This window comes from Rhinichthys klamathensis, unplaced genomic scaffold (assembly GCF_029890125.1).
Source record: "Rhinichthys klamathensis goyatoka isolate OS25496 unplaced genomic scaffold, OSU_Roscu_1.1 h1tg000015l_1, whole genome shotgun sequence".
Lineage (NCBI taxonomy): Eukaryota > Metazoa > Chordata > Actinopteri > Cypriniformes > Leuciscidae > Rhinichthys > Rhinichthys klamathensis.
Window position 1 is genome coordinate 1,983,475 of NW_026606567.1, and position 25,375 is coordinate 2,008,849.

The window sequence follows — 25,375 nt, forward strand, 5'->3', positions numbered from 1 at the left end:
TTTTAGGGGAGATGTGTGATTTTACTTTTCTATGCAATCTGACTTACAATTTCCCCCTGGTGGTTGATAAAATTAGTGTGAAAAACGTCATCTCACACAGTTTTGCAGAAAGGACTCAAGAATATTCAGAATTCAGATTTGGGATTAACCCTTTGTTAAAATCCTAGTAAGCAACCACCTAAGAACTACAGAGAACAAGTACATGATAAATCATTTTCGGACACAGTTCATAAATTAGGTTGAAAACTACAGTGACCATGAGTGAGCAAAAAACAAAAAAACAGACACATGATTTAATTCCAAAGAAATTTAATCCTTGGAAAGACACATTTGCAATTGAACAGCCTGAAGACAAAACACAGGCAGGAATTGCACTTTACATTTTCTTAAAAAATTAAAAAGCAGGCTTTTTCTTCAATATATTTCTGTCATAGAAACAACTGCAAAACTGTACAACAAGCTTTTTACAAAGCATTTGGGACTTCCGTTTCAGAATGTTCTTTTCACATTTTACACATTCAACAGCCAGGTCTGCTACATTGTGACCGCAAGAAAGTAAAAAAAAAATCAGTCTTAAGACATGTCAGGAGATTTCGCCATTGGCTTAGTAAATAAAAGTCCAACTTTAGTTGTTTTTGCGGGATGTTTTAAGAGCACGAGTCGTGTCTCAGGGAATGCTGGGACAGCAGGCGAGAGGTTTCTGCATCGATATTGGAGTCTACACGGACCTAAACCTCTCCTGTCTGCAGACACAAACAGCTGCTCGCAGGGTCACAGTTCCTCGCGACGGGGCGGATCGTGTGGTTTCCTGGAAAGAATTCAGTCTGTGTCCAAATGACATGGGTTGGTCCCTCGCTGCTGTGCGTCCTGATACACCCTAAGGAAGTCCTTGTACCGTGGAGCGCAACTGAGCCAGGCCTCTCCAAATCGCACCGTCCCAGTAAAGAGGAACTCACCATCCCCTGGTTTAACCCCGCACTGGCTGGGCATCTTCACAAAGCCCGTCCAGCGTTTGGCCCGGCCGCCCCCAGACACAAACACTTGCGTCTTCTGTCTGTATAAGCGACTCAGGGACACGGTAACAGAGGTCTGGTCCTCTTCCTCTGCCACACCAAGAATATTCCCCCGTGCCACTGTAGAGGAGAGAAATAAAACTACATAAGGAACATAGTTGGTGGGATTTTTCCAGATTGATTGCATTACGGGTTATCCCTGGTCAAACAATCCTTAAAGAATGTGTATGGAATTCCCATTAGCACAATAGGGAACCCATTCTAAAGGATCTACATTGGAATTTTCTCTTAACATAGTTTTGTATTATGAAACATTTTTGATTTCCAACATAAAACAAAAACTAGATATTTTAAAAACATGTTCCAAATATGCCCATCATGATACTAACAGCATAAGACACCTCTTTAGGAAATCAACAGGAATAGTAAGTTTTCCAGGATTTTAAAGCAATGCAAGTTTTGATAAAGACATAATGAGGGCTGATATGAGGGAGATATGCATAATTAATGTTATTAAACTAACAAGATGAGTAAAGTTTGTAAAAAAAACTCTAGATAGATAGATGGATGGACGGACGGACGGATAGAGAGACAGATAACAGTATTCATGTAGCTTAAATAGTGCCAGGTGGTCATTAAAAACATTAAACATTTCTTTTAAGATGTGGCCCGTCTTACCAAAGTCACTGGTGCAAACGGCCAGCAGGACCTCCGTATCTGTACAGGGTTGGCAGGGTGCTGTGGAGATACAGAACAACAAAATCAGACTAAACACACCCACTGCTTGATGATAATGCAACAACAAGAAATAACCATCACATGTGCAGAATGTAGCATGTTATTTTTAGAAATCGGTCTAACAAACCAGAACACAGATCTACATCTACACCCGCCACGTGCTCCCAACACACATTGGACCTTCAAAAGACATAATTAATTTCTGCTGCAGATTTATCGAGCGTGCAGAAGCCGACTTTATCGTCACGGCTAGTTGGCTTCTAACCAAACAGAGATGTGGGGCGGCCTGCAAGAAAAGCCTCCTCATTGAAAAAACAAAAACATCTGTAATTAACCACCAGGACGTTCTGTTGTTGGAGAGGAGGGGAACATCTCGACCCTTCCCCCTCTAGAAAAACACTGACAAACACACACAGTGTCCTCACACCCCAACGCAAATTAGATCCAGCTGAGAACAACTCAAACATGGAGCAGCGACTGCAAGGACTAGAAGCTCTGGGTAAAAAAGAGGGGGAGAGAGAGAGAAAGAAACATCCAGAGGAGCCAACACTGCACAGCACTTCCACCTGTGCCAACAACCTAGGGTTGCGTCGAACACTTTGTACTATTTTACAACCCATAGCGACACATGACAAGAGAAAAACACTCCCTCGCTTTCAGGTCGCCGCAGAATCTTGAGACGGCTACAAGGCAATCAGCAAAACCTAAACACTGGCAGCACCGTGTCGGCTTTGATCGGCGTGTTTTCTCTCTCCAAATAAATCAGGCTCCGGGGTCATTACGGCCCCCACGCGCAGATTTAGTCCAGCACGTTTGTCTGGAGGGTCTCAGAGAGCGGCTGGTTGATTCAGGTGGCTGGGTGAAGGGTTTATGGGTGTTTTACAGGTTTATGGGTTACGGTCTGTTGGGTTGGGCAGGTTGTCCACAGCTACCAGACAAAAGTTTAGTTGTCTATTAGTACAGGTAGATTGAAGGGCTTTAGATTTTCAAAACGACATTTTTCCTGAAGTAAATGTGAGTGGTGGTTGGCCAAAACTCAAGGATCTTGTGGGTGGCTCACAGAGCATTGCTATGTGGTTTTTCAAAGTGTTCTGTCTTTTAGTGAATTGCGATGCAAGGATACACTGGTCCCTAGCTGTAAAGTACAACAAAATTGTTATAAAGTGTCGTGTATTGTTATGGAGTATTTACACTATTTACCTTGTTGGCAGAGGCTATCTACGTTAACTCCGCCCACTGACGGAAGACGCTGGATTGCCAACAGTAGCAATAGTGTAGGGGTAAGGCGTGTGGCATAAAGTTTTGACGCAAATCAACCCAAGTTCGAATCTGCCCTTTGCCGAATTCGCTCAACTCCCTTTTCCCATCACATATCAGATCAGAAAGGCATTTATTTTCAATAAAAAGAAGAACATACTCAAAAAGTGGAAATAACGTGTGTTTAATAATCAAGTGTTTACCGGTTAGGGTTAGGTGTAGGGACGGCTTTATTGTCCCAATAAGGCGGCATCCATTTAATAATTTTAATAAATATAGTCATTTACACTCTGTTATCATTGCATACCATTTAATGTACAACAGCACTGAGGCTATTTATATAAATATAAATAGCATAACTACTATTTGCACTTATTGCAAAGGAAATACTCATATTTTTACATCGTGTAAATAGAATCCATCGCTGTTTTCATTTAGTGTAAATAGCACATTGCTAAGAAAATGCTGCTATTTTCACAGTGTAAATGGAATCTATTGCTTTTAAAACCATGTAAATAGCATCTATCGCTAAAAATATGCTATTTTCACTTTGTGTAAATAGACTCTAGTTGCTATTTACACTTAGTGCAAATAGCCACTGCCATATTGTTATGAAGTGGCGTAAAAAATATATAGCGTCTGACACCCACTCTACACTGGAAGTAGCAAATAATAAGAGTGACAAGTGTCCTAAAAAAAAAAAAAAAAAGACATTATAAATGTCTTTTCAGTCACTGGCCCTTCACATACTGTATGAGCAGAGCTGGTCATGTCTGTTGAGGAGCTGTGGGTGAGGAGAGCGGACCAGAGGCCGCACGTTGTTGCAACACGAGGCGCGTCGCATCACCAACAGGGCCAGAGGTCATCCAGGAATCGGCTTCGCAACAGCTGGCAAACGCCAAAGCTTCAAAGCTGGTGATCTTTCAGAACGCTAGGCCTCGCAGAGGTTTTGATGTGAAGCGTTAACTGCTGCCAGCGCTTGCGTCCTGAACGTGAAAGCTGGGCTTGGAGCGCACATGGGCTTTTTCAAAAGCTTTGTGGCGACTCGCATGCAAAAAGTTGAAACGGAACCGCAGGCATCTGAGTCAGCAGCCCTCGCTGCCCCAAATTAATGCAACGCTGCTGGGATCACAACCACTTCACACGCTGGCAGGGTGAAAGGGGGAAGATAGTGTCCCAGCTGCATCTGGCCCCCACCCCTGCATTCCATGCTAATGCAGAAAAGATTCATATGCCACTCTGCCTGCATCCCAACCACTTCAGAGAGGCGGAACGAAAAGTAATGAAGGAAAAAGTGAGAGAGGGGAAGCCAAGGAGACAGGGGAAAAGAGGAAGAGGAAGAGGAAGGGAGTAGGGGGAACAAAAAATGGAGATAATATGTCCTCCCAACAGCTGGTCTAAGACACATTCCACAGTGATGGAAAGCAACTCAATTCCAGCACAGCAGGTCAGCATTCACGAGGTGAACGCAGAGGGGGAAAAAACACACACAAGCTCGGAAAAAGGAAAACGGGTCACCTTACAGATCGGCGAAATCACAAGCAGGCGAACACACAAGCTTGACAATAAAGGACACATTAAACCATGTGTAGAAAAATTTGACTGCCCATTTTCTGGACGTAGTAAACTGTCCAACTCGCAAATGCACTATGGTGCAATAGTGGTATTTATTGACAGTGACAAAGAAGTATAAAATATCCACAAAGTGCAAAGTGTTTAGACTTTGAGGATATTTTCAATGCTTCTTACTTCCTAGTATATTATAATATATACAGGAAAAGGGTTTATAGTAAATTGCATTAATGCCACACAGTCCCAGAATACAGAAACCGTTTAAAGTTACTCTGGTTTTATTGTATCCATGTCTGCAGAAATCGAACTAAATGCTGTTTATCAGAGCACAGATTTACAAGGCATCTATGAACGTGTTACCCTTGAGGGGGAAACGCACTGAAACAGTACTTTAGCTTTGTTTGGGAGAGGAAAAACAGACCAGGTATATGTAGTAAGTAGATAAGTATCTACTTTGCTTTAGGCCGTTCAGTTTCAGCAGGTGCACTGCTTGAAATTAAATGTCTGAAACGAGGCTGAATGTTTAACATGATTTTCCGGAGTAAATGACAGATAGAAGCGACGGGGCGCTCGTGGCGTCTCAGCGTGAGACCTACGCCACAAGTCCTGAATAACACAGTATTTAATCACACGGCAAACAAGGTTCAAATCAGTATCACTTTCCAGTATAAATATGAGCACAGATCTCAGCATCACAGAGGGGTGGATGTTTCCTGAGGTAAAGATATCATCTGTTGCTGGGCATGAAAACATTGGCAACGGATCGTGTACTTTTTAAAATAAACAAACCCTTGGTATTGCGTGCATTAATATACGTGTACCCAAAAACCATGGAGTCACAGAAACTTTTTTGTTGCTGAAAAAAGCAGCAATTGAATAGAATTGCAAAAGAAACTCTTCCAAATTCAGAATTCATTAAAGAACCCAGAAAAATATGCATCATGGTTTCCACAAAAACATTAAGCAGACCAACTGTTTTCAACATTGATGATAAGAAATGTCTCTTGAGCATCAAATCATCATGTTAGAATGATTTCTGAAGGATCATGTGACACTGAAGACTGGAGTAATGATGCTGAAAATTCAGCGGAATAAATTACATTTGGCAAATTATTAAAATAGCTTTACAATTTATTTTGATAGTCCACTTTAGGAAATTCTACCAACTCTAAGTAACAACATGTCAACTAACTCATTAATTTGCAACTTCATGTCAATTAACTCTCATTAGAGTATTAGTAGACTTTTAGCAGACTATTAGGTTAAGGTTTGGGTTCAGGTTAGTAGAATAAGTTGACATGTAGTTGCAAAGTTACTTATAGTCAGTAGAATCTCTAAAGTGGACTATCGAAATAAAGTGTAACCTAAAGAGACCTGTTTTTTTTTTTTTTTCAATTACTGTATTTTTGATCAAATAAAATGCCGCCTTGGTGAGCATGAGAAACTTCTTTCAAAACCACACACAAAAAATCTTTCAGTTCCATCAAAGAATCCAGGAAATCAAAATGGGGCTTTTTAGCTGATGTCTGTTGGCTTTGAGGCCATTTTCTGTTAGATATTTTTTTCCGAATACAACTCCTTTCATTTGACGGAAAAAAAAAACATTTCTGTTTGAGAAAATACTTGACATGAAAGAAAACTGTGCTTGTCAAGGGAGTCTTTAAAGATCAAGAGAACATCATACCAGATAATGACTGTGGATCAGCTCCTGGTCTGTGGTTGACCAGCTCATACTGGAAGGCTGTGATTTTTCGGCTGATGTCCCTTTGAGGCACTGCCTCGATGAAGAGCGCCCCGTCCTGGATGCTGAAACAGTGCACTCTTCGCTCTGCCTGATCTTCCTCATGGAGGAGCAATCGCAGTTTTCCCAGCCGGTCCAGGTAGATGTGGGTCCCGCTGGACTCCGCAGAGGGTTTGATGCAGACGGAGAGAAGAGACGCCGCTGGGGACAATGTGTTTGGCCGCAGGTTGACGATGATGGCCCCTGTGGGGTACAGCCACTCCAGGAAGCCTTGGGCGCAGCGGAGGTACACCTGTTCCACATCCCGCGTGTGTCCCTCATGGGTCAGACCACTACAAGAAGGCAGAGAAAGGAGATATAAGCTCTGATCCAGGATCTACTTTAAATGGCAGAATCCTAAAAAACTCAACCCCAAAAGTAACATAGGCTGCAACCCACAAATAGCAAACCTCAAATGAAGCACATGATGAGAATCTCCAACTCACAACTGATTCCAATAGATTGTGATGTTAACATGAAGCTAACATTCTAATAAGCATAAAAATACACAGCTCACACAAAATAAATCAGGTGATGGCCAATGTAATGCCAATTGACATGATAAAACACAATTTAATGAGGCAAATAAAATTGGATTCGATTAACCGATTAAAAACAGAATATTGCAGATAGTGGTTAACAGATTTGAACAGGTTTTTTGTGGGCGATGGTCGATAAAGCCAATAAATAAGATCTCACCATTTAATTTAAAGATAATAAATAACACAAGCATAACAATTGCTGCCATTAAATCTATATTTATTTACATAATATTTACTGAAATAATTGGAAATCAATCCGTTTAAAATGAAATTTATATTCTAATTTATAAAAAAAAAAATCTGATTTATACTTAAAGTCCCCCTGTGGTGAAAATCAAGACAAACCATATGTAAACTCATGTCAACTCCAATGCTGAGTATTTTCTCCTTAAAACTGCAGTGAAATTGCTGGTGTTTCTGACTACCTTGTAACCAATCAGGTCAACGTGTGATCGTCAACGAGTGGATCTCTGAGATGGTGTGAGTGAGTGGAGGCGGGGCTAATTTGCATATTCATAAAACCGCATATACTAAATGAAGTAAAGCTGTAGAGTTACATTCAAGCTATTTTTAGACGTGACAGTAAACAATATGTAATTTTGGTGATCAAAGATTAGTTTTAAGGGATACAATTTACAGGGAACTTTAAGATAGAATCAAGAAGTTTTCAAAAAGTGTTTCTCTGTCTATTTTCTAAGCACTTACTATATATATTATTATCGACAATTCATTCGTGACTTCGTAATGCTTAATCAAAATAACATAACTTAACGTAACATAAAACGTCTGGTGACATACGCAGGACTTCTCCAATCACTGAAACAACCACATCTCAAATTCCAATCAACAACCGATTAATAGAAACAAGTCCCCGCCTAACATTTTTTCTTTTTCGATAATCTGTTAAACTCAGATGCCACAATTCACAAGAAAAGATCGGACACTTCTTCTGTTTCATTGCAAGTTTAAAACAAAGAATAAAAAAAAAATAAACACTGAAACCAGTGCACTGATAGATCTGTGCGATCTGTTCTGGCAAAGCTCATTTAACATACAGTACACAGTGAATATGATAGTTCTCAGTACTGTCAAAATAAAAGTCCCACTTATGACCAAACAAAAAGCCAAATATTGGCCAATACAATGTATCAGCCAAGGCAATATATTGGTCGCCCACTAGAGAAGATAAACTCAAAATATGGGCCAACATATTGGTCTATCAATGGAAAAAAGTATATTTTTAATCAAAACAATTCAGTACTGCCTGAAAGTAAAAAAAAAAAATCATGTTCAAATGTAGAAAAATCAAGTTTTTAAAGTAACACCAGGGAACTTTTGCTCTCGGGGTGGGGTCCCCCTACAGTTGGGAAACAGTATTGTCCTCTAGACCTCTACTACTGTCGTAAACTCTGTCATCCTACATGCACGTGCAATTGTTGACAACCACGATAGCCTTGAACACTGTAGGAGGAGGTCACATGCAGGTGTTCTGTTTGCGTCGCGTGTGAAATGTCTTCATCCCAGGTACAGTGGCATATATTTCAGCATGTCATATGAATATAATTTCATGGGTTTTATTTTTTTTCTAACGACAAATGATCGCGATGATCACGTTTACAAGCCAGCGTCATTGGTTACCATTTTACTGAATCTATATGATACTTCAATGCAATGTTTGAGTGGTTGATAATAACCATATATCGTCAATATTATAATATCAAGCTACCATAAATGAATCTGCAAATTTTACAAATCGATTGGCATTATAGCTTGAGGCAAGACAAATAAACAAATTTCACAGACATGTTAGGTATCCTAAAATATGATTTTGTACATCTTATATATTTACTTGCAAGAATGTAGCCCCTACCAAACTTGTGCACGCTGTTTAGACAAAGGCTTTTATTTGATTTGATTTTTTTTGCCAAGTCCGCATCGGTCGGGCACCCCTCCTCCTCCAGCTCACGCCAGCGAGAAAATGCTGGCCCAATGTTGATCCTCGTTCTGCCTTTAACGCGATCATTTTCTCTTTTTCTCTTTTTGCTTTGCTCCGATAAAACCTTTGCTTTCTTGTTTTTCTGTGCTGCTTCGGCCATGACTATAACATTTGGCTCGCACGTCCGACTTTAAGGAAGTGGGGGTGGTGGTGGAAGTGACGTATATGCCGTAAAGCAGTCGAATTTTGTAGTTCTCTTTGTTCGCCGGTTACTACCCGAAACCCGAAGTTTAAAAGTACGATTAAAAACGCTACAGACCCCGTCAGGCTATGGCAGACGTGTCATTCAACCTATTGTAAGTCGATGTACCATCACAAGAGACTTGGAAATATATTATGAAGGTTGAAAAGTAACCTAGTGCTACTCTCTTAAAAACGCGGTTTGAAATCACTGGTTTCTGACGACACAAACTACCTTGTAACCAATCAAGTCAACCAATGTGGCGGGCCTAATTTGCATATTCATAGAACGCATATACTAAATGAGGCAAGGGTGTAGTTACATTAAAGCTATTTTAAGGCATGAACTTTTTTTTTTCAAGGAAATATGTTTAAATATGTAATTTTGGTGATCAAAGATGAGTTTTAAGGGATAAAATTATCGACTACAGGGGGACTTTAAATACAATCTTATAATTAAAAACAAATTCAGGTCTCTTTCGACTTCATGAAGGTATTATGTTCACTAAGCGCATTCATTCTGATATTATACATGAATTCTGCCAAAACAAATGATTTCAGAAGGCAGCCTTAATTCTGCTGGCTACTGTCTGGAAGCAATCATATGTTGCCTTAAAATACTGGAAGGGAAATGGGAGTTCACTAAGTTTTGGAACAGGTCAGTCGTCAAACATCATTGTGAAGTATTAGGCTACTTATCTAATTCTGACATTGGAGTTAAAGCTGGTAAATTTTAACAAACAACTACGTAGATTAAACAAAGCAAACCAGCCTGGTTTGAAGCAAATGGTGGCATCTCACACCAGGGTAATCCCCTAAATAAGGATGGTTGGATCTTCTATCAGGGGCCTTTAACGTAAAACACAGCAAAGGAAACTTCAAACATTAGGGCGATTGTTCTGAAAAGTCTGCGCCAGAGTCGAGTCCAAAGCTGAAGCTCGTATGAAAGGAAAGCTTTTCTCCGAGCAGGAAGAATGAAGTTAATGTCTTTTCACACAAGGTGTTAAGACCCACGCGCAAGGCTTGCTGCATGACCCGTCACGTGCAGGCATGCGCACACACATACACATTAACCGTCTCTCATTTTTCTTCTCTCCTTTCCAACGCTTTGGCAAGATCCAACACTGGGCATACTGCCGTGGGTAGGATTTTTGAAGCGCAAGTCAATGGCTCCTAGGACACACAGGCCTCTCCGCAGACAAGTGCAGAGACAGTAGCCGAACCCGGAGCATGCAAGTGCAAATGCAGGTCACGCAGTTGAACCTCCCCTCGCTTTCAACTCCTCAAAACGACGAGGATCTGCATGTCCGGGCAGCAGTCCTGCCGCTGTCCAACGGCCACACAAAAAGACTCTCTCCTCTACTTTTAGACATCATCTGCGGTTCTGCGCCTCGAGTCTGTGGCCTGATGTCAGTTAGGCAGAAAATGAGCCATCTGCTTCCGAACCCTCCAGCGGTTCTACAATCAGAGATGAATTTAGGGCCTGCTGCAGCAGACCCCAGATTAAACTCTCACCAAAATGAGAGGTGAGGACCCAAAACTCATGTGGAGCCTGGGGTGAAACATGTGCGGGGCAGACTCACAAGCTGCCGTGTCCTCATTTATAACGGCTCCTCTTTAATTAAGAGCGTTTGAAATGCAGCCCCGCCGTAATGAGAGGCTGAACTAAGACCTGGCGAATCAACAGCAGATTATGCTGCACAGTCAGAGTACAGCACACTCAGCCTTTTTACTGTAAAAAGACTTCACAGAGAGCCGACATATGTTATGTTTAAGGAATTCGTTTTTAAGGAAGAGAGCTATTGTTGAGGAATAACAAAGCATTGTTATGAGATGAAGTTATGTGGCAGAGAAAATCTATAGCATGAACTAAGATTTATCGTCGACACAGGCGATCAAAACAAATTTCACATTTAACTGCACATTTACATTTAAAAGCCAAGATGACCAAATAAGATTATATTAAAATAAAAGCTTCTCAGTTTTCTAGAAAATGTCATAGCCGGTGTGAGTGTGTATAGGCAATTAGTTTATTAACTCAAGACAAGTTCATCTGTCTAAACAAACAAAGAACAGAGTGATTTGCATATTATGAGAGATTAATCTGGGTTAGGTCAAACCAGTGAGCAGAAATGAATCACTGATCAGATTCTGCTTTCAGGTTATGCCAGTGAGGTTCAACATAGAGCAGGAGAGAATAACAAGACTAAAAAAGTTGCTGCTTTACATTTTTAAGTACAATCAACTTGGATGTTTAAGTAATTTCAACTTTAATTGCATTAAACTGACTTAAAAAATGAGTTGAATCTTGATTAACTCAACAAAAAAAAACAACTTATTTTGATCATTTGAGTTAAAGCAATGTAAAAACATATGTGGTCAGACTCATAACTTATTGATCATATAATTTTTTACAGTGTAAATCTAAACTATCCAGACCAAGAGAACAGTTTATGAGTTGAAAAAATAAGAATATAATGATAAAATGTTAATTAATACATATGCTACAACCACTACCACTCATAACAATATCACTCCAACAAATAATGGGCCTGATAAAAAAAAAAAAAAAATTACTCAACTCATAAACATACCTTTACTAGCCTATTAATGATAGACTACCACTACTACTGCTCATACTGAGACTTCCCATACTGTAATAATATTAATCATGATTTAATGTTAATATTCTACTTGTTTTAGTATCAAAATCGCTCACGTTTTAATTTTAAACAGCTCAACAACAACATTGATTGACATCTACAAATTCAATCTTGGATTTTAAAGAGTTAAAACTACTACTGCAATTTACTAATTTGAAATTAATTTTACATTAGCAAACGAGTAATAAAGGCGCACTTGTATAATACTAAGTGAATGTTTAAAGCGTGTCTCACCTGCCCCTCCAGCTGCACTGGTCGCTTGAGTACTGGGAGCGCGCAATCCTACACAGAAACACAAGCGACAGAAAATACGCCAAGAACGGCGAGAGCATGTTTGTCCCACCGCTGTCTACTTCTCCTCCAGCGCGATACTATACAACTCTGCTTTGCGGCTAGGAAATTTAACAGTCCAGCGTCGGTATTTGCACTACATCGTGTTTTTCTTCAGTATCGTTTTACTTTCTCACCAGTGATTTACTCAAGAAGAGCAACTAAAGCCGACAGTCCGAGAAGCGCGCTCGCTCGCTCACTCATGTCGCGCGCAGTGAGTACTTGAGTGAACTGAAGACGGCGTTGAGGAATCCGAGCAGTCAGAGACGCTCACTGAACTTTGAAGAACGCGCATGCGCAGTCATCAGCAGCGCTCTACTCCACTGGAGGCGCGTTCCTCACGAGTTCAATGAGTGGCTCTGCTCGGATTCCTCTGCGCGTCACCGCCAGCTGACTGACACAGGAGGGACGCATACGCAGAAGTACTTCGAGACGCTATAATTTTTCTGGCTCATTTGTTCATTAAAGGCATTGCGTATAACACCCTAACAAAGAATTGGAGATATTATTTATTTCTAAATCAAAGCAAACATACATTGGGGTCCAAACGTCTGCGAGACTATTTGCTTGTCACCACGAAATCAAAATGGACTGCTTTTTTTTCGTTATGGAATATTGAAGTATTTATTATAAATTTTTTATCCGTGCACATCATTATTTTTTGTTTATTCATGTGCCCTCATAATCTTTAATCAAAATAACTTCCCCTCCTTGCAAGCAAAATCATTTTTTTCTTCTCTGGATAAACAGACATAAAAAACTGCACAGACATGAAGTAGCAATATCTAGGGACCCAAATATCAGAGACTTGGAGGTGGGCTCTTTTGACTTGGGTCAGTTACACTCAAAACACACTAGCATATTGGCAACAACCTTTCTACATGTAAGCACCACTCTTTTTTCCCCCTCAGAAAACATAAGAATCTAGTTTTTCACATGAAATGTGATATTCTATTCTTTCATCTTCATCAAGTTTGATCAAGAAACCCGTTAGGCAGGAGAGACTAGGTGTCAGAGACAATTATTTAACACTGGTTTCAGGACACAATGTGATTAAGAGATGTTTGTGACCGTACTTGTTTTGATACAGGCGCACTGCTGGCCTGCCGCTGTCTCTCAGGATAATGCCACAACTCCTCCTTAAACGAGAATAACGTGCATGTCAGGACAAGCGAACCACAACTCAAAGACACCTGCAGATGTGTTCCCATATTATTCCCTCTCTGTGTTTGTCTTTTAGGAGACCACAAGCAGAACAGAGCTTCTATAGCAGAGCATATGCATATGTAAACAGTTAATACAGTTCATCTTAGGTTTCAGAATCCCCAGAGTACCTCAAAACAACCCACATTTCTGATATCGGATTGCTAGAATGGATTCTGTTTAGTGTGCGAGGACCTCAGACTCATTCTCTGTTTTGGCTGACTGTGCCCCTCTGTGTTTACTTAAAAGAGGGGAAAAAATCTAAATGAAAATTCTGTCATTGTTTATTCAATCTCATGTCATTCTAAACTCGAATGCTCTTGTTTTTTTTTCTCTCTTCATGGAACACAAAGGGAGACTTTTTGAAGACTCTTCATGCAGCTATTTCCATACCAGTTCTAAAGATTCAAATCAGTGAATAAAACTAAAACTAATTACTATTAAAAATTAGAGCTGTCAAATCGATTAACATAAAAGTTTGTATTATATTATATATTATAAAATAATTCACTTAAGATGAAACTTAAATGAAAATTGGAAGCTATAGCTGAAGTACTACATTACCAAACTGAAAAAAGTTAAAGATAAATTGAAATATTAAAAATAAAAAAATATTAAACAAATACTACAAAAGTATATAATATAATAACACTGTTTCGAAAAGTATAGAAAACACTATAAAAGTATAAATTACTTTAAAAAAAATCCTCATCTACATCTCTGTGGAACACAAATGATGTTCTAAAGAATATTTAAACTTTTTTAACCATTAACAAAAATCAATAAAGGCCAAAAGCCCCAAAAAATAACAGAGGTAGCATGAAATGAATTAATGTGACTCACCTGATATATTCTAAACTCTAGGTGTGACATGATCACTTAATATAATAAACAGATTAAAATGTAAGCCTTTATTCACTCTCAAAGCAAAACACTAATCACAGACCACATCAAATATCGAAACATGAACGTTCAGTGCAAGAACCAATAAGGCCATTAAATTATGTTTGAGGTTCATACCAACCCACCAACCAAACCACCAACCAAACCACCAACCCACCTACCAACCCACCTACCAACCCACCAACCAAACCACCAACCAAACCACCAACCCACCTACCAACCCACCAACCAACCAACCCAACAACCAACCCACCAACCAACCAACCAACCCACCCACCAACCAACCCAACAACCAACCAACCCAACAACCAACCCACCAACCCACCAACCAACCCACCCACCAACCCACCAACCAACCAACCAACCAACCAACCCATTCAGTCTCCTGTTGTGTTCCACAGAAGAAAATAAATCATAATTGTTTGAAATGATAAGTAAATAATAACTGAATTTTCATTTTTGGGTGAACTTTCCCTTCAAATGCTTTCTTCTTTCGAGGGAGAGGATTTTGAGGAACACAATGCCAGCCTAAATGAAGGTCACGCTTTATTTCGATGGTCCACTTTATACACTTTATATACGAAGGTTTGGGTTCGGGTAAGTAAGTTGACGTAGTTATAAAGTCACTTATAATCAGTAGAAGGTCTGTTGGGAAGCATCAAAACAAAGTCTTAGCAGTCTACTTATACTCTAATGAGAGTTAGTTGACATGTAGTTGCAAAGTTACTTTTAATGTCTAAAGTGGACCATCAAATCCACCTGAAAAACACAAGAACCAGTTCAAACAGGAGATTCATAAGGAAAGAGCTAGATTTTTGGGCAGACTGTTTTTGGTTTCTGTTATTGCCTAATTGCATGCAGGGATTGAGTCACTCAGCTGTTGCACATCCAGTTTCTGAGCTGAAAAACAAACGCAAAGTGGAGTTAACTGCGGTCAAGGTGTGTATGTGTGTGTGTGTGTGTGTGCAGGAACAAGGAAACCAGTGTATTAAGGAGAACTATGCGTTGTTGTATGACATCATAACTCTGATTCACTTCTCCAAGTTACGAGAATTTTTTTTTCTCACTTTGTAAATTGAGAACCGGAGATAAAAATACCAAAACAGTGAGGCAGGAAATGAACCAACCAGCTGTCCTGCTCAAGTGCGTTGCTCAGGGAAGATGTAGGGCAGGCAGTGCTGTTTCACAATGCCAGAAATCACAGCAAATGTCAACCAGACAAGTGTGTTTGATAAAATGCTGCTATGAGCTCTGAGAGAAGTCCACTTATAAGCAGGGACTGAAGCAATCAATACTTGTCATAAATCTGGCACTTGTGCAGTATGTATAAACCAGATACCTTGGATGCTTCAGAATGTTTTGAAAACATCTGTTTATCTCTCTGATATGAAATGAAATGAAAGATAACGTGTATTTAATCTCATTGGCTGAGTGCAGTACTGTTCGACCTGAAGTGTAATGCAATGCTGTCAATCATCACTGTTGTTCTTGCTCCTGGTAAAACTGCCACCCATTCAGACATGTTCAGAATTAACGTAAGTGCCAGGACTCAAGTAATAGATCATCCAAAAATGATAATCTGTCGATATCTACTAACGCTCATGCCAAAACCTGTATGACTTACTTTCTTCTGTGGAACACAAAATGAGATGTTTTGAAGGCTTGTATTGGTCACTCTTGTCCATAATTACAGTCCCTTGGAAAGTAAAAAGAAGTGCACTTATTTCTTAATTCGGTCATCCATTATTCGCCTTCATGTTGTTCTAAATCCATAAGTCTTTTGTCGAATTTCCATCTTCACAAGTGAAGATATACAGTATTTAATTAAATCGGAGAGATTTCTGTTCCTCTATTGAAAATATATTCTCTCATAATTCTCATGCTTCAAAATGTTCATAAAGAGATCATAAAAGAAATACATATGAATCAAGCGGTTTAGTCCAAGTCTTCTGAAGAGACACGGTCACTTTGTATGATGAACAGATTTAATTCAGGCTTTTATTCACATACAAATATCAGCGAACGTACAGTATATAGCATCCAAATTTGGTCATGGAAGCTAAAGCATGCTTGACGCGAGACCACAAGAACCAATGAGGTTCATTCTTGTGTTACGCAGCACATTTGAGCTTCCGCAAGAACCAATGAGCTTCATTCTTGTGTTAAGCAACACATCTGAGCTTCAGCAAGAACTAATGAGGTTCATTCTCGTGTGTTACGCAGCATGGTTGAGCTTCTGCAAGAACCAAAAGGTTTGTTCTTGTGTGTTACGAAAGCACGTTTGAGCTTCCACAGGAGCCAATGAGATTCAAACTCTAGCGCGTCAAGCTAGTACAGTTGAGCTTCTGTCTATGCACGCTAATCAATGTTTATATGAGAAGACTAAAATTCTTGTTTTGGGTTCCAATGAAAAAAGAAGTCATATGGGATTGGAACAACACGAGGATGAGTAAATAATAAAGGGATGTTAATCTTGGATTATCCTATAAATAATGAAAGTAACCGCTACGTTTCTATGGATACGGCACATTGTAAGCACCTAGGATGACATTTTGCATGCGAATGTGTGCACTGTGTATTACTCAGCCTGCTGCGCTGTATCAGCCCTGTTAATGCATTCAAGCTGTGCGTCAGTCAGCCATCAGCGAGATCATACCTCACTCCCACTCCTTTCCATAAATCTCCACCATCCCTCACCCCAAAACCCTCTCCAGAAGAATTATCTGTCAAAGAAATACTCACCCTAACAGGTGAAGCTTATTGCTTTTTGAATGCCGATGCCACGGTAGATACTCTCATTATGGTTTAGCAAAGTTTAATAGCCAAAATATGAAATTAAGTGTAGCCTGTGCCATCAGTCATCTGATTTTAAAGATTATGACTAAGTTCCAGGTAACAATTATTCAGTTTGTACCAGATCATTTGTGTTTTTTGAGAAGGAACACTATATTAGTAACAGCTGGGTGTGGGCGGGAGCTTCACTAATGGCTGTTGTCATAGAGATTGCATTAGTAATCTGTGTTTGACTCATCATCTTTAGGAGGGGCTCTTCCTCTTTTCAGATCAGAATGCTGGATAGACTTTGATACGGCCCCTGTGGTGAAGAAGCGGCCTCCTCTTGGCCGGCATTCCAACCCTGGTGTAGGAGGAGAGATTACTATTTGCTTGCTGAAGACAATCATTTTAGATATGCTTGAACTGCAATGTGGGCAGACCATAAAAAGCATCAACCATTGGAGCAGCTGATGGCAGTGGACAGGCATGGAGATCTTAGAGTGTGGATGAAGCATTTAGTTCCTCGCAAAGTCCCAGAGGCTTTCCTGGCTTAACAGATAACATGCTTCTGTTTCAATTCAATTTCATCTGCAGCACATACACAATTTTCAAGATACAAGAGTTTTAATTTTATTTTACAAAGGCAACAGCAAACCTCTGGTTTCTGTCTATGACTTTTGTTCCATGACTGCAACTTAACTACAGACCAGTGACAAGTTCTTTGAAACAAATTGAACTCCAAAGCAAATGTTTTCAAATGATGCTTTGATCTGACACCACAGAATACGTTTTGTCTGATGGGTTAATGCTATTATACAACTGGAAATGCTTTCAGATTTTTCAAATAAAAAAACATTCATAAACCTAAAGAATCATAAATAGATCTGGCCCCAAAAAGCTTTTTAAGAAAAAGTATTCTGGTCAAATTCTCACGTAGTATTGTATGAAGGACATTCCAGAATGCAACTAGCTCAATGAAAAGTCCATCCAAGATGGCAGACCAAGCGACATAAATATCTTTGATAAATATAATTGTAACAGTTATGTGCAGTTTCATTGTCATTATGTTTGTTTTTTCCTGTCTGCCTACCCGTCTGTGTTTCTAGTTAGTTTCTTTGGTTGGCAATTAGCCCTACACCAGTTTTGTTTTACCTTGATTACTCTATCTGTGTATTTAATGCCTTAGTTCTGTCTGTTTATTGTTCCGTGACGTTTGCGGTTAACATGGTTGTGTAGTATAGGCTATGTCCTGAGATTTCCTGTTCCAGTTGGATGTATTGATTAAACCCGTTTGCAACCCCTTTGTTTACAGAACACGGAACCAAGATTTGATTTTATGTGCAAGTCTCCTGTGTCTCCACTGGTCCCGTCCAGCTCCAAGTCTCCTTTGTCTTCACTGGTAACGCCCAGCTCAAAGTCTCCTGTGTCTCCACTGGTCCCGTCCAGCTCCAAGTCTCCTGTGTCTCCACTGGTCCCATCCAGCTCCAAGTCACCTGTGTCTCCACTGGTCCCATCCAGCTCCAAGTGTCCTGTGTCTCCACTGGTCCCGTCCAGCTCCAAGTCTCCTGTGTCTCAACTGGTCCCATCCAGCTCCAAGTCTCCTGTGTCTCCACTGGTCCAATCCAGCTCCAAATCTCACTTGTCTCCACTGGTCCCAGCTTCAAGTGTCCTGTGTCTCCACTGGTCCCCTCCAGCTCCAAGTCTCCCTTGTCTCCAGCTCCAAGTCTCCACTGGTCCCATCCAGCTCCAAGCCTCCCTTGTCTCCACTGGTCCCGTCCAGCTCCAAGTCTCCTGCATCTCCTGTGATCCCGCCCAGCCTCCCTCTCCCACCTCCAGTGTGGATCTGCCTCAGGTCTTCCGGTCTCCAGCTCCGCCTGCACTGGCTCCACCTCTAGCCGCCAAGCTAGCTCATCACTCCACCTTGGGTCGTCAACCTCCCTTGGCTCCACCTGGGACCATCGTCCTTATGGCACCACCAGACTCCCTTGTCCCTCCTTGGTCAGACGTCGCTCTGCCTGTGCCACGGACTTTCTAGGCTTTCAGCGGCGCTTTGTCCCTCCAACCTTTCGGCTCCACTTGGCTCAGCCTTGGTCCTCTGGCACCCTGGCTCTACCTCGGATGCTCGTCACTGCGGCTCCACCTCGGTCTCCTGATCCATCGGTGTCGCACGGTCTCATCGGCTCTTCGGATCCGCCTGGGTCTCCACCTCCATCGGCACAACCTCCATCTGTGGTCCCCCTGGTTAAACCTGCCAAGTCTCCATCATGGCTCCTCCCTCCTATGGCAGATTCGCCGTAAGCCTTTGTCCTGGCTGTGGTCTGGATCTCCGTCTGGCTCCTCCTGCTCCTGGCTGCTCCCACCGTCATCGCCTTCCTGGTTTCTCCTACTGACATTTTCTGTTCCCTGTCCTTCACCAGCCCTTCGTCCACCATCACAGCCCCCACCCTCCCTCATCTTTTGGACTTTCTTTGTTTAAGGTGCAAAGATTCGCCTTCCGGGGGTGTATTGATACGGTTATGTTTTATGGTCGTGTTTGGTTTTCTGAATTTGTTCATAATGACGTCACACTAGTTCGTTCTTCGATTTACTTGAATTATGTACATTTTGCTTAAGTGTCCAATACTTGTGGGGGCCACTGTACATGTACACCTGCATAAACAACTGCATGTGTCTTCTAAACTGCTTTTGTATGCTTTCTGTAACTACGCTCTGCCGTCTAGAGCGGATGACAGATAAACCCACACATATACAACACTTTCTGGAGAACAGTGATTTCATTGTGCACATGTTTCTCTCAGAGGAACTGTAAACAAATGATTTAGATCACAACCAGGACTCTGGCCCTTTGTTGTTCCACAGAAAGCTTTCAAGATTGTTTGTCATGATAACTAGGTCAACTTATCTTTGAAAATGTATGACTTTATTAGCATCCACAATCAAGAGCGCTCAGTTCCTGGAGTAGCATGTAAAACATTAACTATTGTTAAAATGTTAACCCAGTTGTTTTCATCGACTACGCCATCAGATATGTGGCATAAAGCTTTGGCGTTGTTCTCCTGGGACATTAACAGGCACACATTGACTTTGGGGTCAAAGGTTATCATAATTCAGTGATGCGGCTGTGCTTTTGTGTAGTATTGGGATTCAAACAATTGATCTCCTGTTTCAAAGATTGTGTTCTTTACTGCTTGAAGACTGCTGCTGTTTTACAGGTGGACACCTGTTTCATTCACTCTACTCAGAAAAGGGTGATGACAGCTCTGTGAGTAAATATCCTGGCGCTGATATACATCAGTGGTACATATCAGTGGTATACGCAATGAAACTAGATCTCACAATGTGAAATTTCAGAATTACTTTACTTGAAGGGAAAGGGGAGGAAGCAACCATTATTACTCAACCAAAGGTCAACTAAATTAAGTTCAAAGATTTACTTCAGCTTTCTGCTTTCGAAATGAATTTCTAATTCAGCTTTGCATTAACACTGCTCCTTATTTGTTCTTATCCTCCTTATTCAACCTCATCCTGAGATTTTCAGAAGTTTTGCAGGGTCTGGACATGATAACTTATGTATTATGTAATTCAAATAATTTGTTTGACAAAAATAAGACTTTATCTGACCGGGTTCTTCTGTGGTCTAAATCACCCACAAATCTTTTGATAGTCCGATAATTTCCATTTAGTTTTTCGCAGAATATGATTTGTTTTCATGCCTTTTGCAAGACATTGCACAATTTTATGCTTTTCATCTTCAGAAAGATCTTTCTTCCTCCCCATATTACACGAGAACTATGACACGCTTAATAATGTGGAACAACCTCTTTAAGTAGGTTTTCCATTTACCTAAGAAAAGCTGGATAACTAACAAACCTGTCTGAGATTGACACCAGTTATCTTAAAAGATATGAGGAATAAAACAAACAAATACTTTTTTTGAAAAAGTCAAACCTGAATTGTTATTGTCCTGAAATCCTACTGATATGTCACTTGCATAATAATTTGGAACACAGTGTACTGTATATACTTTCAAACACACACACACACACACACACACACACACACACACACACACACACACACACACACACACACACACACACACACACACACACACACACACACACACACACACACACACACACACACACACACACACACACACACACACACACACACTTTACCATAGTTCCTTGCTATAGGTGAAGTACAGTGCAATGTCATATTAATTTCTCTCACAGAAAGGTCATATGTTTCTTATACTTGAAACAAAATCTGCTTTTGTTTTCAATTAACTAGTGTTGATTTCTTACATACAGATTTGTCATTTCAAATGGACTATCACAGTATTTTACATTAATAAGCACCACAAAACTTCTAGTCAAGATCAAATATACAGTTTTTCATCCACATTTCAACTGGGTGCTGGGTGCTGGAAGTAAAGGCACATTTCATGGAAATGCCATGTACTAAAATAAATACGCAGAGACAGAATCAGTCAGCAGTGAGCTGAGAAGAGGAATTCCTCAAGTTTTATAGGTTTTTCCGAAATCTTCAGACCTGATCCGCTTCAGACCACATTTTCGTTTCATTTCATGTCTTGGCATCCGTGTGAGAGTTCATCTTTCTGATGAAAACGGAGTGAGTAAATACCCAGAAGAGGTTGGCTCATTTGCTGCCAGGCTCTTGCTAAATATTTAATTTGCAGTCATTGTCCCACAGAAAAACAAGTGGGACTTGCCAATGCCAAGGCCTGGGCCATTACATATCACAGTGACAAACATATAACCTGCAGAGACGGTTACTGGAAAGGGTTTGTCATGGAGAGGACATGTGCCAAAACAGCCATGGATAAAGGGAAAAAAAAACATTTTGAGTTCCCTTCTTACAGAGAAAAGGGCAGAAAATGGCTTCCAAATTGTAAGGCATGTGTGTGGAATAGGACAAGCACAAAAAAGCTGCAGCCTGGCCTTTCTTCCAAAGGAAATTGGTTTTAGACAGCTTTGAAGGCAAATCATGTCTTATGATCTAAAACAAATTCAAATTAGCTTCACACAATATTTCATGACTCCAATGCTTAGATCTTTTCTGTCATCTAAAATTTCTTTTTATAAATTTACATAAGCAGTTCAACTTGTTGAACTGTGTTGCGACCGCATGTACTTACACTATTTATAACAAAGTAGGTCATATCAGGACAAATCATATTTACTGCTTGAAACCCTTCATTGCACTATGAAAACATAACTTACAGAATTTAAGCCTTCCTCACCAGTGCGAAAAAAGATTGTATTTCACCAACATTGTTTCACAAGGCCATTTCACTCCACAATTTTTGTGACACATTTCAGTGCAAGCTGTTTGATTCTCACATTGTCGATCCTGTCACAATACAATACAAGTGTTACAAAATGCCTGCTATTAAAGAATGAGGCAATTTTAACTTTTATTGGCCTGAACAGCACACCCGCAGTTAGCAGGAAAATGCTGTATCTCATTTCACGGTTTTACATGGACATCTTAAACGCCCACTGAAGTGCCTTGGAATGCACAGCTTTGTATGATGCGTTGACGTAATTTCCACTGAAACAGGAAGCAAAGGCGGGACATATTGAATGGCCCCTCCCCCTTTTCAAATAGCCAATAGCGTTTAGTTTACCTCACAGACTGCAAGTCGTACTTGACAGCACCATAAAAGTGAATCCGAGCGCTGATGATACGTTGGATTCAATAGTAAAGGAGTGAATAAATTCTAGCCATTTCATTCTTAACCAACGATAAAAGTCGAGCGTTTGAGCAACCGAACACATAACCAACCCATATTGCTCCGTAACGTGTCAACGGTCGCTTTGGCCAGGTGGTATTTATAGCATTAGTGTTCAATGCTATAATATATGATGCTATATTTAGATTCTAGAGAGCATTTGATTGGACAGAAGATGTGATGAGAACCTGAAGTCCAAAGTGATGTCATAAAACTCTGTGATCTATTTGAACAGAAGTGAGAAACTGTTTGTTTTGAATGCCTTTATCTCCTAAATGCAAATTTTGTCATTGTTTTGGAACACACAAGCTTATTCATAACCTTAAGGCCAACATATTCATACTAAAAGCTAAAAATCGTAATTTTTAAAATCAAAATTGATTTCAGGGACCCTTTAACCTATACAGCCGCCGTCGGCTAAAAATACCTATTGTTCTTAAATGTTTGAAAACTTTTGAACCGCTAATTCAATCTGCATGCTTTAAAAAGTAATGTAAAGACTTTTACGTAAAGTCTCGCTTTTGAAGATTCAAAGGGCGATTGTGAGATTGTGAATGTGATTGCATCATCAAGTTTTGATCAACATTGATTCTTCAAAGAAACACAATATTTCTTAAATAGTTTGTGAAAATCATTTGCACTATTTGAATTTTTGTTGATATCTGGTATAATCTGGTATATTCATCCATTCTAAGACAAAATAAATGTCAAATTGGGAATTCAAATGAGCTAGATTAAACCTTCAAGTTCTCCTGTTTAAAATGATATATGGCACTTGATAATGGGTTAGAGAAACAAAGAAAAGAACAGGCGAGTCAGGTGCTCCAAAAATGTTCTGCGTCTTTAAGAGTTAAAGGCACAACAGCATAAAACAGCCGGTTTAGTTCTAAGGGTCAGATAGAGAGTAACGTTAGAAAACGGTCATAAACTTTTTTTTATTTTGGTTCAAAAGACTTTAATAACATTTCTCCCTCAGGGAGAAAAATTAAATAGGAAAATCCATGATATGACCCCTTTAAAAATGAAATCCTGAGCAGGTGCCGAGGGAAGTAAACGGTGTAGACAAGCACTTGGATGCGAATGAGGTTTTTCTTATTAAGATCTCGTTTCATGCACGCTGTGCTGACAACGTGGAACAGAGTGACCGCAGCAGGTCTGGATGAGTCCTGCATTATGAGTCCAGCTGGAACAGCACCGTTATAGTCGTGGCATTGAAAAAGAGAATCAAAAGGCCGCTTGACCAGTTCGTCAGCAGCACCGCCGCAGGCCTCAGCACCGCCCCGTACACACGAAGTCGCACTCCCCGCACGCCTACAGGCACACGTCGTCATGCTTCAAGTCACGCTTGACACATGCAGCCGCGAGCGGGAAAACACACTCTCAGGCGAGTTCACAGGGTCGTCAAACACAAGAAAGAAACCCTCCAAAACTCGAAAGAATGACTGCAAATTCAAGTATGGATTCAGTTCGAGTTCATTTTACACGGTTGGTGAAATACAGCTCTCTTCATTAAAAGAAAAAAAAAGAAGCAACTCTTCCAGTCTTGTCAGTGATTAGATTTTTTTTGTTTAAACCACAGTGATGAATAGAGCCACGCACGGCACAATGCCTGCAGGGCTAAAAGAGGTTCAGTTCTATTGTAACGTGTGGAGAGGTTTGTCTTTGCAAACACCTGTTGGACCGCATTAATCACCAGAGACACCGATGCAAGACCAGACATGAGTCAGTGCAGGTGAACTGAGAATAAAAAGGAGAGAGGGAGAGAGAGAGAGAGAGAGAGAGAGAGAGAGAGAGAGAGAGAGAGAGAGAGAGAGAGAGAGAGAGAGAGAGAGAGAGAGAGAGAGAGAGGGAGAGAGAGAGAGAGAGAGAGAGAGAGAGAGAGAGAGAGAGAGAGAGAGAGAGAGAGAGAGAGAGAGAGAGTGTGTGTGGCTGGATTCAGGTTGTTTTCAGAAGCTTTAGAAATAGCTACTTAGTAGTAGTAAGTACAGCAACAAACAAAAAAATCAGTAGTGTGAAAGCAGCTCAGTTGTTTTCAAAACAGTGTAACTTTACCCTTAACCAAACTTTTTTTTTTCAGCAGTAGCAGTGTAGCGTGACAAGACAATACATTGTTGTTTATTTGACATTGCACATAGTGCATAGCCGTTCGCACATGCAGTGATTTAGCTAGAAGGTACTGCACTGCACTGCAATTGGTCTCTGCCCACATACAGAGAAATAATAAAAACATTGTGTGTGGAAAACTGTCAGAAATTGTTATGATGCATTATACACTGCTGCAGTTTATATACAAACACTGTCATCCCTCCGGAATGGACATTTGAAATGCAAAAATCTGTTTTGTTGTCAAAACGGAAGGACATGTTACGTGTCATTTATGATTAGATTTTCAAAAGCTGTGTTCTGTTGTGCATCCAAACATTAACATTAGCAAAACAATAAAAGCTACACATGACATCCTGCGATAAAATCACTGCATGTGTGAACGGCCCAATGCAACCAAACAAATTAAGACATTCAAATTGGTTTAAAAGGTTTGGATCAAATGGTTAACAGTGAAATACTGTTTCCACTGTTTTCAACATTGATAATAATCTGAAATGAATCTTGAGCAGCAAATCATCATATTAGAATGATTTCTGAAGGATCATGTGACACTGAA

General features: G+C 40.3%; 1 protein-coding gene across 2 annotated transcripts in view; it reads right to left on the reverse strand.

The window, feature by feature from the left end:
* Window positions 1–404: 404 nt before the first annotated feature.
* Window positions 405–25,375, reverse strand: part of metrnla (meteorin like, glial cell differentiation regulator a) — a 68,651-nt gene continuing 43,680 nt past the window's right edge. The window contains exons 1-4 of one of the 2 annotated variants that reach the window (XM_056272679.1): window positions 11,976–12,324; window positions 6,265–6,653; window positions 1,692–1,751; window positions 405–1,133 (exon numbers count right to left, since the gene is read on the reverse strand). In XM_056272679.1, coding sequence (XP_056128654.1) covers window positions 820–1,133; window positions 1,692–1,751; window positions 6,265–6,653; window positions 11,976–12,073 — 861 coding nt within the window. In that variant the 5' untranslated portion in view covers window positions 12,074–12,324 and the 3' untranslated portion in view covers window positions 405–819. Of the gene's footprint in view, window positions 1,134–1,691; window positions 1,752–6,264; window positions 6,654–11,975; window positions 12,325–25,375 lie in introns of those variants that run through there. The other variant, XM_056272686.1, reaches the window with a different exon arrangement.